Raw genomic sequence first — 17,497 nt, 5'->3', positions numbered from 1 at the left:
GATTACGGCAGGCCGCGCGGCATCACATGATTGTTTAAGTTTTTTTGCACGGTACATAATTGGCTTTCCATTACAATTCAATTTATATTTCTGATCAGCCCCTCTAGAATTTGATATTTTACTGATAGGCACTATATCGAGGGATGTTTTTCTTTCGTTGACATCAGCGCGGGCTTCGGCAGCACCGGAGGCACTCGCATTTTGGGTGGCGGAGTGTGATCAAGAATAAAAACAAGTTTTGTGTGTTTTTTTTTAATAAAGAGTTTAGTTTTTGTTTGGTAATGTATGTTTTTGTTGAATTTTTGTGTTTCGAGAAATGTAGGGGTGTAGTCGATATAATACGTAAATACCCTTTTTTCTTAGCTATTAACCAATTAATTGTAATTCATAATAATCATCCGTATATGAAAAATTAGCGTTGGGGCATAATGTTAGTTCTGTTACTCAACTACATCGTTTTATAACGTTCTAATTTCATTGAAAAAAGTGTAAGAGTTGGGGGCATATAACGGAATCTGACCATTAGTAGTAGTAATTAATTCTGCTAACTATTATTATTCTTATATAACCTAAAACACTCTTATTCCATTAAATATTTTGCATGCATATTAAGAAAACTGGAACAGAGAAAGATGTGAGCAATCAATTTAATTCCGCAAACTCAGTTTTTGATGAAAATATATTTTAAGTATTTGGGAATTCTAGACTATTAGATTTGTTAATATTTTAGATCCCCGCCTGTGCTTGTCAAAACAGAGTTAACAAGTCACGGGTTTTGTAAGACGAGGTTCCCGAACACTATTCCGCAAATTCGGTACTATGCCATATATTTTACCCCAAAATGTGGGTTTTCCGAAAAAGCGTTTTCCTATATATTATTTATTCAAAATAAAATTCCTTCGAAACATCGATTCCACGAAAATACTACTTGTCCGAAACATAGTTTACCCGAAATACCGCCGTTTATCGGAATAGCGCGGTCAGATTGGTATATTAAAATAGTTATAACGTTTGAATGTATATATTGATTAAAATTTATTTCCAAGTTCAAATATACATTTCATGTTTAGTTGAAAATAGACTATTAGGCGATCGATTATTTTGAAATCAAATGCTCCTGGGGGGGGGGGGCAGGTCCCGTTCGCCCCTCCCCCGTCGGTGCGCCCCTGATTCCCAGTGTATGCCCGGCTACTTTCCTCATACTTTAATGGTAAAATTGTATAACATTTTATGACAACATTGTTATGGTGCGTTATTGCTTATTAACCACGTGTCCTCTACAGATGACAAAGAAAAATAATTAGTGGTCATAAATAGTCAAACTAAAATATAAAACTGGTATTACTACAGAATTTATTTCTAATAGTTTAAAAATCAAATATTGTTTGTGCGTACAAATTATTATGGTAAAGTATAAAACGTTTTATTTGTTTTAACACATTATATACATCTATACCGAGTGTATTTTAACTTTTTTATTAAATTGGAAAGAAGCTACGATTGGGTGATAATTACATTGTATATTTTTACTTCCCAGATTATCTCAGAGTTACCCGACTCTTACTTGAAAAATAATGTTGGGACTGTGTGTAAATTGCAGTACACATCTGTTTTAAAAATAACCATTTACGTAAGGTTTATAGTTTGACGTTTTCAAGACAGATATGGAAGGTAACAAGAAGTTGAAGAAAGACCCGGGTAATTTATATTACTCCCGAACTACAGCAATGATCATATCAGATCCGGACAGACTACATTCCACAAACACATTCATTCGTAACTTATCTATATCTGGAACAGAGAACAATAGATTGCTTGTTTGTGTTTATGCGAACTGAGATAACGACGGTATGGCGAGGCGAGGATAAATAACGCGCAATTCTTGACGCAAAAGGCAGACTCTCAAAACAAGGTTGAGGTACATTATTTGTAGTGCGAAGAAAATTGAGTAATCTGGAAATACACGTTTAACACTTAGATACAACACGTGACGTGTTTACTACACAACGTCAGATTTACTATTCCACAAATACGCCACATTTGGACTCGTGTTGTTTATGTTTATATGAAGAATAACAATGTAATAAAATTAACTCCATCCATCAAGAACTGGACAAACTGATTAATGCACAGTCGGTGATTAAAAGTGCAGCTCGACCATTGGATCTCACAGGAACCTGCCGAGCACTCCAGTTAAGGGAATAACCATTCCGGATTGGAGTACAGGATCCATCGGATCTCACAGGAACCTGCCGAGCACCCCAGTTAAGGGAATAACCAATTCCGGATTGGAGTACAGGATCCATTGGATCTCACAGGAACCTGCCGAGCACCCCAGTTAAGGGAATAACCAATTCCGGATTGGAGTACAGGATCCATCGGATCTCACAGGAACCTGCCGAGCACCCCAGTTAAGGGAATAACCAATTCCGGATTGGAGTACAGGATCCATCGGATCTCACAGGCACCATTAGGACTGTGAGTACGTGGGCAAAGACACTAAGGTTGGCGAGGGCCGTAAGCCTTCAAGGCCATGGTGCTTTGAAATTTGGGAGTGAGGCTCCCGTAGTCATAGTTTACAGGTAGTCTCACCAACATACTCGCAGACTCCTCTTCCTCCCCCCACTCTCCAAGAAGAGTACAACATTCATGTTCCCAACAAGTGGGACAGACATCAGCAGGTATAAGTACGGGGCTAACCCTCTGCACTTGTGCGAGTCTACTTGACCCGGCCCTTCAGCAGCAATCCCTAATTTGATAACGGGATAAATGTAGTCCTAGGTCCTGCCACGGTAGGCTCCACCTTAAAGTGATTAAATGTTCAGTTCGGATTCCCATTCAAGTGTAAATGCCAAGAAGGATTTATGGGCTCGAACACCTGCACAACGGGTGCAGCCCCTGTAGACCCAACACGATAATAATCCTTGACTATTAATAGCACTTGGCGGGAGGCGTGAAGTGAACCAAGTGATTTGTGGGCAATGGGGTGTGACTGATGGGGGGGGGGTGAGGGCACTCAGGATGCGGTAGGGGATGGACCGGTTTCGTAAATGATGCTGCCAGCCACCTCAGGAAATGTGGAAGTATCTTCACTTCACTAGGGATGGGCCTCGACTCGGTAGGTACTTGGGATTGACTACCTTGTGAGCGCACACATTGAGCTATGGGAAGGGAAATCCCTAATTATTGGTTGAACAGATAGCAAGATTTAATTTGTATTAGATTACATATATTGAGTTAATCCATTTACATTATTAGGTCAACACTATTTCTCTTCGGCACTGCCAAATGCACAATGCATTTTAAACTGGAGCACTGAGACTTTACGGAGGCCTCATTTTAAATATTTGATTGAAACTTTGAACAACTGTGAGTAAAGTGTATGGATATAATTGTTATTTACTATGAATAGTTGTAGGTAATCATTTTTAATCGATAAATGTTACCTAATTTATGTACAACCTAAAATAGATTTTTGTTTCCTTATGTTTTTAAATATCTAAGTCAAGAGCCTTTAAGATAACCTACATCGAAAAAATAGATAAATCTTTGATCAATCGAAGGAGAATTATAAACTATTAAATTGCAAAATGTGGTCATATTATTATAATTAAATACTAAATGCATGTAAGTACTGTTAATATCAGGCGTTGTTTTGGTCAGTACACTACTCATGATTGGTTAGATTAAGAGTGAGGTGGAAGGGATGAGTTGCGGAAAAAACAGAAGTAGGAATACGCGTTACAGATTGATAAGGATAAGGAAATTTGGAATAATCTTGTCAAAGATAAATCTGGAATGTTATCTGCCACATGGCTTATCTGGAAAAACAAAAACCGTAGCAGCGACCGTTCTTGGAATGCCGTACGCTTACCACAATGATAAGATATGTGAGGACGCGACGAAGCAGTAACACCGCTGACTGACCGACTCTGAGAAATAACTTTACCGACAGGTCAGAGACTATAAAACGGATTTGTGACATTTCTACACTGTAGACGGGGCCGATTTGATAGTTGTGATCACTTGACAATAAAACCATTCACATAATTTAAACATGAACGAACGTCTATTGCGAAATGTCAGATAGCAATGAAGTTGTTACAGTCCGACAATCGGGAAGCAACTGATCGATACAATCACCGACTGGTGCGCCTGAAAGTGGCCGACTGTGCATTCCACATTCATGTTATTTTAACTTAGTTACAGCTAATTCCAAAACCGCTACCATTTTGTTTTCCATTAAAACGCCAGATTATAAATGTATATAAGACTTACTATTGTATCAGAATCTATTAAAAATGTCAAGAATCGAGAATCGAAAATAAACCTTGATTAGGCTGGGAATCGATAAATTCTTCAACTGAACATCACAACCAGTCCTTATTTACGAGTATTACGTCAGCCGCGACTTAAATTTATTTTAATTGGAATTCATACAGATAAGGACTTGAAAACAATGTATAAGATAGAACAGAAATGACTAATATGTTCTTGAATTCAGAATAAAGAATATCAAAACTGGCAATATGTTTATAATTTGCTGCTCTTCAATAAAATTATTCTTGTCTATAGATTATCCATTATTTCTATCTTGTCGGACTTCAAATATTTTGACATTCGGTTAATTAGCTGTCTCCACTTAATGGCTTTACTTCTGAAACACTTTTTGTCAACTTCTAGGAAATAGTTTGTAAACTTCATACTCATTTTCAGAGATATGCAAACGATACATGACAAAATAAAATTAGTATAATTATTTGCTTAATTTAGCCACAAAAATATTAGTGTTCTTGTAGGTTACAAAATGTCAAAAACTACGAAAAATTATTCATTGTATTCGCTTATAAAATATTAATTCTGCAACATTAAATTTGCGATCGGTTCGGTTTACTATCGAATGTCTAAAATGCATTACAAATATTTGATTCAATGCGTATTATTACATCTTATTGATAACAACAAGAAGTCTAGTTTCTTTATCTCAATCTGTATCCATCTTTATACCAGCCTAAATCTCGTGATTTGCTACCATAACGGACAAGATACTATTTTAAGAATTCCTAATCTTATCAGATACTCTTTCGCCCAATGATAATTTGGGACTTCTTATCTCGGTTTTAATACTTCACTTTTTAACAATAGTAGGGGTCATCCTTTGTGTAGGCTGTAAGTTAGTGGTGGCATTTCTAACCGGGATATGCAGATATGGAGCTTTTTAGAGCGTGTGAAAGGAATGCCCTCGCCGCGCGCTATACGGTACATAGTGAGGTACTTCTTGCGGTTCTGAAGCATAAAAGTGAGGTACTACTTGCTTTTCTGAAGCATAAAAGTGAGGTACTACTTGCTTTTCTGAAGCATAAAAGTGAGGTACTACTTGCTTTTCTGAAGCATAAAAGTGAGGTACTACTTGCTTTTCTGAAGCATAAAAGTGAGGTACTACTTGTACAGTTCGCGAGCCATACTTGTAGATTTAAACTACGACTTAACCTACAAACTATCAACACAAATCCCTGACGCAGAAGTAGAACCACCAAATATTACTAGCGGTACCGGTACGCAATTTGATACCGAAACCAAAACAAGTCAATCACCGGTAGAAAGTCAAATTTATCATCACAGGGACTTTTTGTGTAGGGGTTATATGAGGAGGGAAGTTTACAAGACACGGGTAGAAAGTGAAATAGACTGGTTCCAAAGTATTAAAGAAACTTCTGTAAACGTTCCAGGAAAGTTCACCAGTAAACTTACAGTTAGAGTTATACAAAAATAAAACGGATCGATTAGGAAATGGGAAATTGTTTGAAAACAAATTCATAACTACTTTGTACTATTCTCTTACTTCTCCTACAATTATAGTAGTGAAATATTTTATGTTTAATCTACAGGCATTGCTTTCTTTCTCTAGATTTGAAAATTATGATCAATAAATCCATTTAAAAATAATTTAAGTATAACGCTTACTAAGTTTTACCGTTCTGTGTTACTGACACATTAGAGTGCAGTGGCGTAGCAAAGGGGGGGTCCAGGGGGTCCGGACCCCCCCCCCGAAATTTTAAGACACATAAAAAAATAAAGCATGGAGCAGGAAAAAAAGGGAGAGTTATCATTACTCTTGTCTACAAACATTAAATTGATTGATTTAATTGATTAAAGTGACCGTTGTTTAAAAATAGAATTGTCCTTTCGTTTAAATCATCATAAAGTATCAAACGATACTTTTGGGCTCGGCCTTTCGGATAGTGTAGTGTAATCACGGTAATTTCTATAGGGCGCGGTCACAAGACGTCGCAAAGTAACCTGGACCGTAACACGGCGAACAGTTTAAATTAGGGATCACTTTGTTCAAATTCGTCTTGAGGACGTAAAATGACTGCTTAGAATTAAGTTACGACGTTTGATTTTAGGTGTCATTAAACTGTAGACGTGTATATATTATCGAAAAAAATATAAAAAAATCACTTTCGGTCGGAAAATTACACTTGAAAAAACTCTACTGATTAGAACTTCAACTAATTTGGACTTCAGTTATTGAGGTAAATGTGGTGTTTTCGACTGAGTTAGGACGACGATTTTTTGTTATCATTAAACTGTACAATGTACCTATATAATTATCGAGAAAAAAATCACTTCCGGTTGGTAAATACCGAAGAAAAGGTCTCTACAGATTCAAGTTTTGACGATTTTTGGATTTCACTGATTGAGGTTAAAAGTTGGTACTTATAATTATGTTAATTATGTTTATGTTTAGTGTTTTATGTTAGGACGTTTATATATATATATATATATATATATATATATCGAGAAAACAAAAACAATAAAACCACTTCCGGTCGGAAAATACCGAGGAAAAGCTCTACTGATTCAGATTTGAGGATTTTGGATTTCACTGGTTGAGTCATTGAGATAAAAGTGGTACTTAGAATTTATGTTAGAACATTGATTTTAGGTATCAATTGAACGCCGACTAATACCTATATAATTATCGAAGAAAAATTGAAAAAATCACTTCCGGTCGGATAATACACCGGAAAAAACTCTACTGATAAGAAGTTCCGACTACTTTGGATTTCACTGACTGAGGTATTATTTCATTTCCTTAATATATTCTGATCGGAAGTGACTATTTTAGTTTTTTTCTCGATAATTATATATTTATTAATCGGCGTTGGATTAATACCTAAAATCAATGTCCTAACATAATTATAAGTACCACCTTTACCTCAACCACTCAATCAGTGAAATCCAAAATCGTCAAAACTTGAATCTGTAGAGAGCTTTTCTTCGCTATTTACCGACCGAAAAGTGATTTTTTCTCGATAATTATATAGGTAGTCGAGTACAGTTTAATGATAACAAAAGTCGTTGTCCTAACTCAATAAAAAATACAACGTTTACCTCAATAACTGAAGTCCGAAGTAGTTGAAAGTTCTAATCCTTAGAGTTTTTCAGGTGTATTTTATTTCCGACGGAAATTGATTTTTTTCCGATAGTTATATATACTCGTCTACAGTGTAATGATACAAAAAATCGTCATTATAACTCATTTCATAAATACCTCAATCAGTGAATTCCAAAGTAGCCGAACTTCTAATCAGTTTGATCTGTAGGCTACCCGAGCAACACTCGAAAATTGCCCTCCTTTTCTAAAGGGTTTTCGGCCGTCAGTGGCCAAATGTCCCCGAAGGGGTATTTCATTTTCTCCACAGAATATAGTTGTGTCAATTATACGCTTGAGTGAAGCTCTGTTTTGTTCTTTTTTCTTTCTTATCCAGTGAATCCAACATCACTTTGGTGCCTTCTACTCGGCCAGAATCGAACTTCGTAAAGTTTCTGTAGCTATACAAGAAAATTGGTGGTATTAGAGTTGCTGTGAGAGTTGAATTTGCCTATTACATCTTTCCACTTTCTATACGGCATAGTTACTGAAGCTCCAAATTTTTTTTGTATTTACCTTTTACATTGGCAAATAACACACAAAACGTCTCCCGGATCCCCCGGTTTCGGACCCAAATTTTCGGGCCCCCCCGAACGAAATTTCTGGCTACGCTACTGTTAGAGTGGATTGCTTTTCGTACTGAAGTAGTCGGTGTTATTTTATCCAAAATTGAAACTGAGTGCGAAATTCGCAAAATATTTGTTTGAAGTGGACAATATGGAGATTATTTTTAGGCAAAAGCATAATCATTTGTAAAAGCCATTAAATTGTGCATAGCTACAGGTCTATTTAAATTTGGACGTTTCTACTTCAAGTAGCACCTAGATCAACAGAGACATTTAATCCTGACTCACATAGTGTAAAATAATAATGTCTTCGTCACAACACTAGCCTAGATGGAACAACGTCAGGGGTAAATAAGATTTTGAGAAATTCCACGCCGAGCTTTCTCAAAGCTACATGACAAGTAGTTTTAGTCAAGGCCCAACTAGCCAGTGCGTGCACGATAATCTGCGGCATCATCATTGGTCGACCTCCAGAGACATGGCATGGCATGACGAGGCGGTCCTCCTCTGACCTTGAAACCTCCGTATAAATTAAGGTTACTTACACCGGTGAGCCCTGGCCGGGTCGCCTTGGATAGAAAAAATCCGGACACAGGTGGGAAAACGGTACTTCGGTATTATCGGAAGGTCGCTATTTTTAGAACAGTTTTCTTATCAGTTTCTAAATAAACTCAATTCTTAGAAAGAACAGACATCATTTGACTTATCGTGAAAATTATACTGTGTCATTATGACGATCGGTTCTTGTCTTCTCGACTTGTTATTACGCTATATATAAGAGGTTAGGTTATCATAAATATGAACTGGTAGTACCAAAGTAAAATATGACCTTTACGAGCGCTCACGTGATCTGAGCTTGAATTTGGGTACTGTCTCGAGGGATGTTTTTCTTTTTTTTTTCGCCAGAAGTGCGGCCACCGAAGCCCGCACAGGTGGTCAAGGGCGTTTCCGATTGGGACTTATAGGACCACACTTCCGATCAGCTGATTCCTACAACCCCAATCTACAATACTACAATTAGGGGGCACACGTATGTGTAATAAATTATGTTTATACATGTTGAAGGTTTGTGGACAAGCAGTGGTTAGCGGCGGGTCAATTAAAATGACTTACACAATTTGTTAAGTTTATATCTATAAAAACAATAAATTATTCATTATAACTTGGTTAGAAATAGCGCCGGAGTTGACTTATGAAGAACCTTTTAGCTCCGAGAGCTCTGCGAACTACGGGAGGGGGAGGGGTGGGGGCGGCAATATGCTCTCTGTTGTAAAACGTGACTCACAATCGACGAATCAGTTACATTTCTATGAGTGCCAAACTTTGCATTCATCGCAAATACGAAGCGGGCAGCTCACTTTGCTTGTTGGGATACGGCATTTACTTACAAGTAATATTTTTATAAATTATAACTGTTATATAGCAGTAATTTATTGTTGATCTCGACAATGTTTGGTTGGAGAGGAATCGATAAATATAGATTACCGTGAAACTGTCAAAGGCGTAAATAAATTTCGACTGGAGGTGTGATGCTTTATCGTAATATTTCACACTCTTCTCGAGTTGTATCAATAAGAGTTATATCTTCCCTCTGTTACACCTTGTAGCAAGGAGTACAAGTTTTATGAAGTGGTAGTACACCATGGCCGAGCGCTTAGCTAAGTCCTCGACCTGTACTAGATTCTGGTATGGTAGCTAGCAATCGAGCTCGGGGTCATTCATTGCCAAGAGATACATCCAGCAAACATCACCGCCGGAGTTTTTGTCATTTGTTTCCTGGACTGATAAATGATTACTTGCCATTTTGTTGAATTTCGAGATAACACTATGATTATGATCTCTGTTATCAGTAGGAGCACAATTACTACTTACAATGCCGTACTTAAAATAAATTAAAAGTAAAAAAAATATAATATCAACCATTCCATAGAAAAGTAATCCTAAATGTAAAATTTAGACTATTTTTTATACTTTCAGTTTTAGTTTTACTACTAAGAGAAACATCTGAGCTGACAGAGTCAATAACTATTTTAAAAATTATTGTTTTTACATATTTTTTGTACTGTTAATGTTCCTGTTAGTATCTTCAGATTTGAAGTTGTAGGTGATTTTGAACAAAAATATAAGAATAAGAACACCTTGATCAGCGGTCTGTTTAAAATTTGCAGGGAAACCCTTGTTAACTGTACTTTTCAGTGACATACCAGTTTTGATCAAGTTGATGATCAGAAACTTGGAAGTTTACCTTGTTGTAAACGCTCCCTGGGAGTGGGAGCCTAGCCCTTAACAGGAAAAGTAAGAAAGTTGGTTTATTTGAGTAATGTTAAATGAACTATTTCATTAAACAATGAATTTTGTGTTAACAATGCACTCTTAATTTAACCTCAAAATGTTAAATTTTTCTTACTTTTCTTTGTATTTATATTAAATTTTAAAATTTGTTCCGTCCATAACACTTGTTTATTACTGTGGTTTGGTAGAGCTTTCAAAGTATTTATCATTAAAATAAACTGTTTTACTGCAACCAACGTTTTACATAGGCCTAGTCCTACCTTTAACAGAGAAAAATGTATATAAATTATATTAAATATCTATATAAACCTGACAAATTTGTTTGTTTGATTATTGTGTTTGTTTTCAGATATGACTTCAAATATAGATAAACATGCTATGGAAAGAGAAAAAGTCAGTTTGCACGTTCAGAAATTCAGGGATGGACTGAAACTTGGTCAGGAAGCTTGGAATAATCACTTGAAGACAGATGCAGAAAGAAACAACAAAGGGCTAACAAGAAAGAAGAATTAATGGCAGGTAGATCAACAAAATCAGGTCAGATTGACATACAATTTAAGCACTTAAAGGAAACCGAAAAAAAAAGAAAATATGGGCAGAAACAGAAGACACGAGGCAAACCAGCCCGATGAATTTTATGAATATGACACCTATCCTCAGAGAAAGCGTATGGTTCAACAGAAACAGTCACAGTATTCAGAAATGTATACAGAAGCCAGTGAGACCAATTAAACTCTTGTCTAAACCTGTGTCCAAAAATGGAATAAAGATAGGAATGTATGTTCTCATAGAATTTGTTAGTGAAAAAAAGAGAAAACAAAAATATGTCAAAGTTACACAAACTTGTGTCGATATGGATGACAATATTGAAATTGTGTAAATGACTATGGTTAGTGGAAAAAAACAATAAACAATTATTTAAAATTGACAACTCAAAGACTTACATTGTTGTGTTTATAGAAATAAGTGGACTATTCAAGTCTCCAGAAATAAAAGAAAATCGAATGTTTAATAAATTTGAAAAGTCAATTCAATTATAACTTTTATAATTTAAGAAAACACCTTATATAAGAAAATATAAGCTTAGAGAGACTTTAATTACGTTATAATACTGTAAAGTTATGTATACTTTAGTTTGGTAATTAAATATAACATTTATTATACCTTTATCATGTGTTTTATTTATATTATCATCTGTGTCCGTCCTTAACGTCCCGTACCTTGTTTTACAAATTTTTTCCCCTTATTATAAAGATGCTATAGTTCAAATTGATACTATTGCATTATCAATTAAGTACAAGAGTTATCTAACACATATTCTTTGAAATTGAGCATCAATATATTTCAAAGAAAACTTTACACGAAGTTGAGGTTCTTTTTCCTATGCCTCTTTTTCATCACGTCTGTAACAGACCTTCAATTGCTCACAGCTGGTTTGAATAATTTTATGAGGCACACAGATTGCAATTAGAATTTGGCAGATCTAACTGAAAGCTTACCGCACAGTTTGATTTCAAACTATGTATAGGATTTCTTAATATTTAATTACATTTATCCTAAAGGATGTTCCATCCGTAACAAGGGAATGGCTGAAATACTAATTTAGGGTTTACATTTTAATTTTGTTTACTTTTACTATAGAATTTTTAACTAGGCTAGATTAAAAAAAAATAAATTTGCAAACTACTTTCTGTTTAATTATAAGAACTAAGTTACATATAAAGAAGTCCAACGGTATAAGAATATAAAACGTGAAAGTAAACTTAATTTTAATATAATTTTATATACGTTCGAAATTTTAAACATTCACAAGATAAACCAAAAAAATTCAGGACCAATAACATCTCTAACAGAAATATTATCTCATAAGTTTTATTATCTTTGGATTTTAAAACCATTGGTGCAAACACATTATAAATTTTAAACTACACACATTTATAACTACTATATAGGGTGTCCTGTAACTCTCTGGACAAAGGTATACCACGTTGATGCTCACGTCAAGACAAACATATTTCACCATAAAGTTTAAGTTTTATGGTTGCCATTTAGAAAATACTAAAGATAATTTCATGACAAATTTTTTCAGTAACTGGCTTTGTTACCATAAACATTTGAACCAAATTTGGTATAATTTAATTAATTGGTTTTAGAGATATTTATTTTGTAGTAAAAACACATACAGACAGACAGATGGAAAACTAAGCATCAGAGAGCATCTTGACCTGAGTATCAACTGGTATACCTTGGTCCAGAGAGTTACAGGACACCCTGTGTAATCATATATACAGCAATACAGGCTCTTGAAGCCAAAGAAAAAACTTAAATCAACAAAACAGTTCCAGAAGATTAAATTTTGGCTTAGATGCAACATGACCTTTCCAGTTTATATTTGGCACTTCCCAAACTTAGTCCAAAAATGTTAGTGTAAGATGTTAGCATATAATACAAATAAAAATTAAAAAATAATATCAGTTTTAAATATACATATTCAGATATTTATTTTTAAAGTGTATCAGGTCAGGAATGTTTTCAGGACAAGCTTACACACTAAACAACTTCTGATAATGATTTTTTAATTATTTTGTAGTGTATACTATGCCCAAAATAGTGGTACATTTTTAAAATTCATCTCTTTGTGTAATATTTTTAATGAATATTTTTAGAACAATAGTATCCAGTGTAACAAATTTAAGCTTGCAAGTACTTGAAAACACTGTTGTCAGATAGAGACCAAATAAATGCGAACCTCATGTCATTATTCAGCATGTTTCACAATACTGTGCACGGAATTGCCTAATCCAAGTATGTAGCACTTACTTCTGTCCCTATAACTGCTTGTCATACTAAACATACTTGCAATTGTTACAGTTTACACTGATTTCATGACAGGTTCAAATTGTTACGCTAAATGTATCAAACTGGATGATAATAATTTATATTTATTGGAAATAACTTTAATTTAACAATAATCCAAAACTTTTTAACACTAAAATACTCGTAAAATATGTACAATTAGTAAATAAGGTATTTATAGTGTAAAAGGAATAAGTATATGCATATCTATGTCACTTGTTCCCCAGTAAACGATTGTATTTTAAGTTTGGTTTTAATCAGGGACTGTAACTTTAATGTAATACTAAATATTGCGGTTTTAATATTTATATTGCTCTTATTTAAAGGAAAATGATAATCTAATGTAACAAAGTTTTATTTATAATCTGGCAGCACTGTTGAGTACACACCCTGGCAATAACAAAAATTGCATTACAAAAAGATTTCCAATAACAAATTGTAAACAAAAAAATTGATCAATATCATTCCCTACAACCCTGGCAAGATACAAAATCCAGGCTTAAAAATAACAAACATTTTTACTAAAATGTTTAGTTCATGAAATCTTTCAACACCATCACACTTTTCAGTTTTTCTGGCTAAAACTGCCCAGACATGTTTTATCTTAAATCAGAAGTTTACATAATTTACAACAAGAGAAGTAGTTTTATTTTTCACAAAAATCTTCAATTTTTAACACATTGTATCGGTAATTTAAACAATAAAAATGAACAAGGCATCCTAGAATTATTGTGTATTACAAAATTGTTGCTACTTTATTCCTGGTATTTAATTTAACAATGTGATTTGTCTAAAAATGGCAAAATGAATATGGATGCAATAATAAAAATGTAATCAACCTCTCTTCAAAAATCACCAATGAAGCGGAAATATCAATTTTATCTTAAGGGTTTAAACTTTTCTGTGGCACAAAAAATCGGCGGTATCAATTTACAATAACGTGACCATGGAAAGGTATGTTCATTTTTTTTTCCCTGAAAACTACAATTTTTCCTGAAAACAATAGTGAAGAAAAAATTCGTCGGCAACGAAAATCAAAGGAGTTACGATTTTTTGAAAACTCTGTTTTTGACAGTATCTCTGGCAATTTTACTGAAATGATGCTGACAAGTACGTTAATTCTGTCAACGATGCCTGCCCGCTGCGCAGTGCTGCGCACTGCTTGCTCTTTTAGAAAAAAAAATTAACTCGAGCTTGCAAAAGTCGAATCCCAGATCACGTGATGCCCCTGATCCTTAACCCTCCAAGTGTTGTTCGACAAAATTTTGTCGGTTATTTTCCATTTTTAACGCAATAATGCCCGAAAGGCATCAATATAATACAATAATATACTTTCCCCCCAGTTTATATGCACCTGTGATAATAATACTTGGCTATAAATGCCCAACCCATGAAAAAAAGTCCATTTTTCATGGTCACGGTATTGTAAATAAATACCAAATCGGCAAATGCACTGGATTTCATAACTGGAATCGAGTCTGCTGTTGTAGTTATCTGAGGAACAGAGTGACCGTTTCGTTGTGAGACCAGTCTTTTGCTCAGGAAAATTCCTCCCACAAAGCCCAATTTTATAATAGAGGAGAAAAAAGGCTATGTTGATCCTTGGAAAAGACGACATGGTCAAAATCTTACCAGCTGATAAAGGCAACGCTACTGTTTGTACTTGACTCGGTAGCGTATAAAGAAAAGATTGCGGAAACTTGAAATACTGGCAAATATACAGTTTTTAAATAAAGACCCGACTGATTCATTTGAATGCGAAGTAAACAAAAGCCTAAAGAAAACATAAAAGCATATTTTTCAGATAAATTTAGATCTAAAATTAACTCCTCACCAATCCAAGATCCCAAATGTATGGCCTTCCCAAAATCCACAAAACTAGTATCCCTCTCCAGCCAACCATTAGTTCTTGTGATTCACCTTGCAGGGAATTGTCTAAAGTCCCTTTTGGCCACTTCAATCCCTTTGTTAGGAAAAACTGACTTTTATAAAAAATTCCAGGATTTTGTAGAGAAGTCAAGATACACAAACTAGTAAGTTTTGATTTTGAAAGTCTATTCACAAATGTACCAGTTCCAGAAACTCTCAAAACCATTGAAAAAACGTCTCAAAGAAGACCAAACATTAATGGAGAGAACTAAACTTCCCATGTCAGTAAATTATGGAACTACACTCAATACAATTATTTTGAGTTAGAGGGTCAAATTTACCTTCAAGATGAGGGGATGGCAATGGGTTCTCCACTGTCTTTTATTTTCGCCAATATCTTTATGGAAGAACTTGAGCAAATAGCCTTGGGCTTCAGTTCAGTTCAAACCGAAGATTTGGTGGAGGTATGTGGATGATACCTTTGTTCTTTTTCCTCATGGAGACACTGAATTAAATAAGTTTTTGAATCACATTATTAGTATTTCTCCTTCCATCCACCTCACAATGGAAGTGAAAGTCCAAAACAAGGTTCCTTTTTTGGATGTGTGTGTATCAAGATATAGGGATGTCTTAAGACTATTGTTTTTTTTAAAAGAAAACACACACAGGAAAATATTTAACCCTTTTAGTGCCAAGAGCCTATATATAGGCTCAACCTGTTAAGTCATAAAAACGCCAAGAGCCTTTAGGCTCAAGCTAGGTTGGTGATGAAACGCCAAGAGCCTACATATATATATATATATATATATATATACAGGCTTGGACAAGTTCTGACGTTAAGCGCCAAGAGCCTTTATTTAGACTCAACATTTTCATGCAATACACAACCATTGATTGACTAATATCAATAAAATTAGTACTGATTTTGCCTTTATGTAAAATGTACTATAGCAAGTAGCACTCCATAGACGTTCATACAATATTCAAACAAAATAACAATACAAACTAAAATTTTTTAATCTAACGACACATGCGTTTCTATAGTAAAATTCAGTTTTGTACTTTGCTTACTGATAAATATATAAATTGTTAGTATCACTTTACCAAATTTTCACAGGCCTTTTCTCAATTAAATATATTACACTATAATACAGAGGTTTATTAAGTAAATATTTTTTTCAGGAATTTTTGAGCTCTTAATTTACACACAAAAAATGGAAAAAAAGCATTTAACTTTTAAAGGTATATGATTTTAACAGGAACAACATTTCATAAATTCCATTACATGTATTGTTCTCCTATTAATAACGAAAAAATTAGGTAAAAATCATTAGTTTATCATAAAATTTAGCGAAATGAGAACGATTTATAACTACATTGTGTCAATTCATAAAATTGCCCTGACGCTACTGCGACATACCAATAATATACTTTCCCCCCAGTTTATATGCACCTGTGATAATAATACTTGGCTATAAATAAATGCCCAACCCCATGAAAAAAAGTCCATTTTTCATGGTCACGGTATTGTAAATAAATACCAAATCGGCAAATGCACTGGATTTCATAACTGGAATCGAGTCTGCTGTTGTAGTTATCTGAGGAACAGAGTGACCGTTTTCGTTGTGAGACCAGTCTTTTGCTCAGGAAAATTCCTCCCACAAAGCCCAATTTTATAATAGAGGAGAAAAAGGCTATGTTGATCCTTGGGAAAGACGACATGGTCAAAATCTTACCAGCTGATAAAGGCAACGCTACTGTTGTACTTGACTCGGTAGCGTATAAAGAAAAGATTGCGGAAACTTGAAATACTGGCAAAATATACAGTTTTTTAAATATAAAGACCCGACTGATTCATTTGAATGCGAAGTAACAAAAGCCTAAAGAAAACATAAAGCATATTTTTCAGATAAATTTAGATCTAAATTAACTCCTCACCCAATCCAAGATCCCAAATGTATGGCCTTTCCCCAAAATCCACAAAACTAGTATCCCTCTCCAGCCAACCATTAGTTCTTGTGATTCACCTTGCAGGGAATTGTCTAAAGTCCTTTTGGCCACTTCAATCCCTTTGTTAGGAAAAACTGACTTTTATAAAAAATTCCAGGGATTTTGTAGAGAAGTCAAGATACACAAACTAGTAAGTTTTGATTTTGAAAGTCTATTCACAAATGTAACCAGTTTCCAGAAACTCTCAAAACCATTGAATAACGTCTCAAAGAAGACCAAACATTAATGGAGAGAACTAAACTTCCCATGTCAGTAATTATGGAACTACACTCAATACAATTATTTTGAGTTAGAGGGTCAAATTTACCTTCAAGATGAGGGATGGCAATGGGTTCTCCACTGTCCTTTTATTTCGCCAATATCTTTATGGAAGAACTTGAGCAAATAGCCTTGGCTTCAGTTCAGTTCAAACCGAAGATTTGGTGGAGGTATGTGGATGATACCTTTGTTCTTTTTCCTCATGGAG

General features: G+C 34.7%; 1 protein-coding gene across 2 annotated transcripts in view; it reads right to left on the bottom strand.

Moving 5' to 3' along the window:
- The window catches only part of LOC124369964 (sterol carrier protein 2), a 55,923-nt gene that overhangs the window by 28,983 nt on the left and 9,443 nt on the right, over positions 1–17,497 (bottom strand). The window contains exon 2 of one of the 2 annotated variants that reach the window (XM_046828196.1): positions 11,399–11,407. The exons of the other annotated variant lie outside the window; for it this stretch is intronic. Within the exon in view, the coding sequence (XP_046684152.1) occupies positions 11,399–11,407 (9 nt within the window). The remainder of the gene's footprint in view (positions 1–11,398; positions 11,408–17,497) is intronic. 2 annotated transcript variants of the gene reach the window in all.

The sequence above is a fragment of the Homalodisca vitripennis genome, chromosome X (genome assembly GCF_021130785.1).
Source record: "Homalodisca vitripennis isolate AUS2020 chromosome X, UT_GWSS_2.1, whole genome shotgun sequence".
Classification (NCBI taxonomy): domain Eukaryota; kingdom Metazoa; phylum Arthropoda; class Insecta; order Hemiptera; family Cicadellidae; genus Homalodisca; species Homalodisca vitripennis.
The sequence above is the reverse complement of the archived record's forward strand: the minus strand, read 5'-3'. Positions and strand labels throughout refer to the sequence as shown.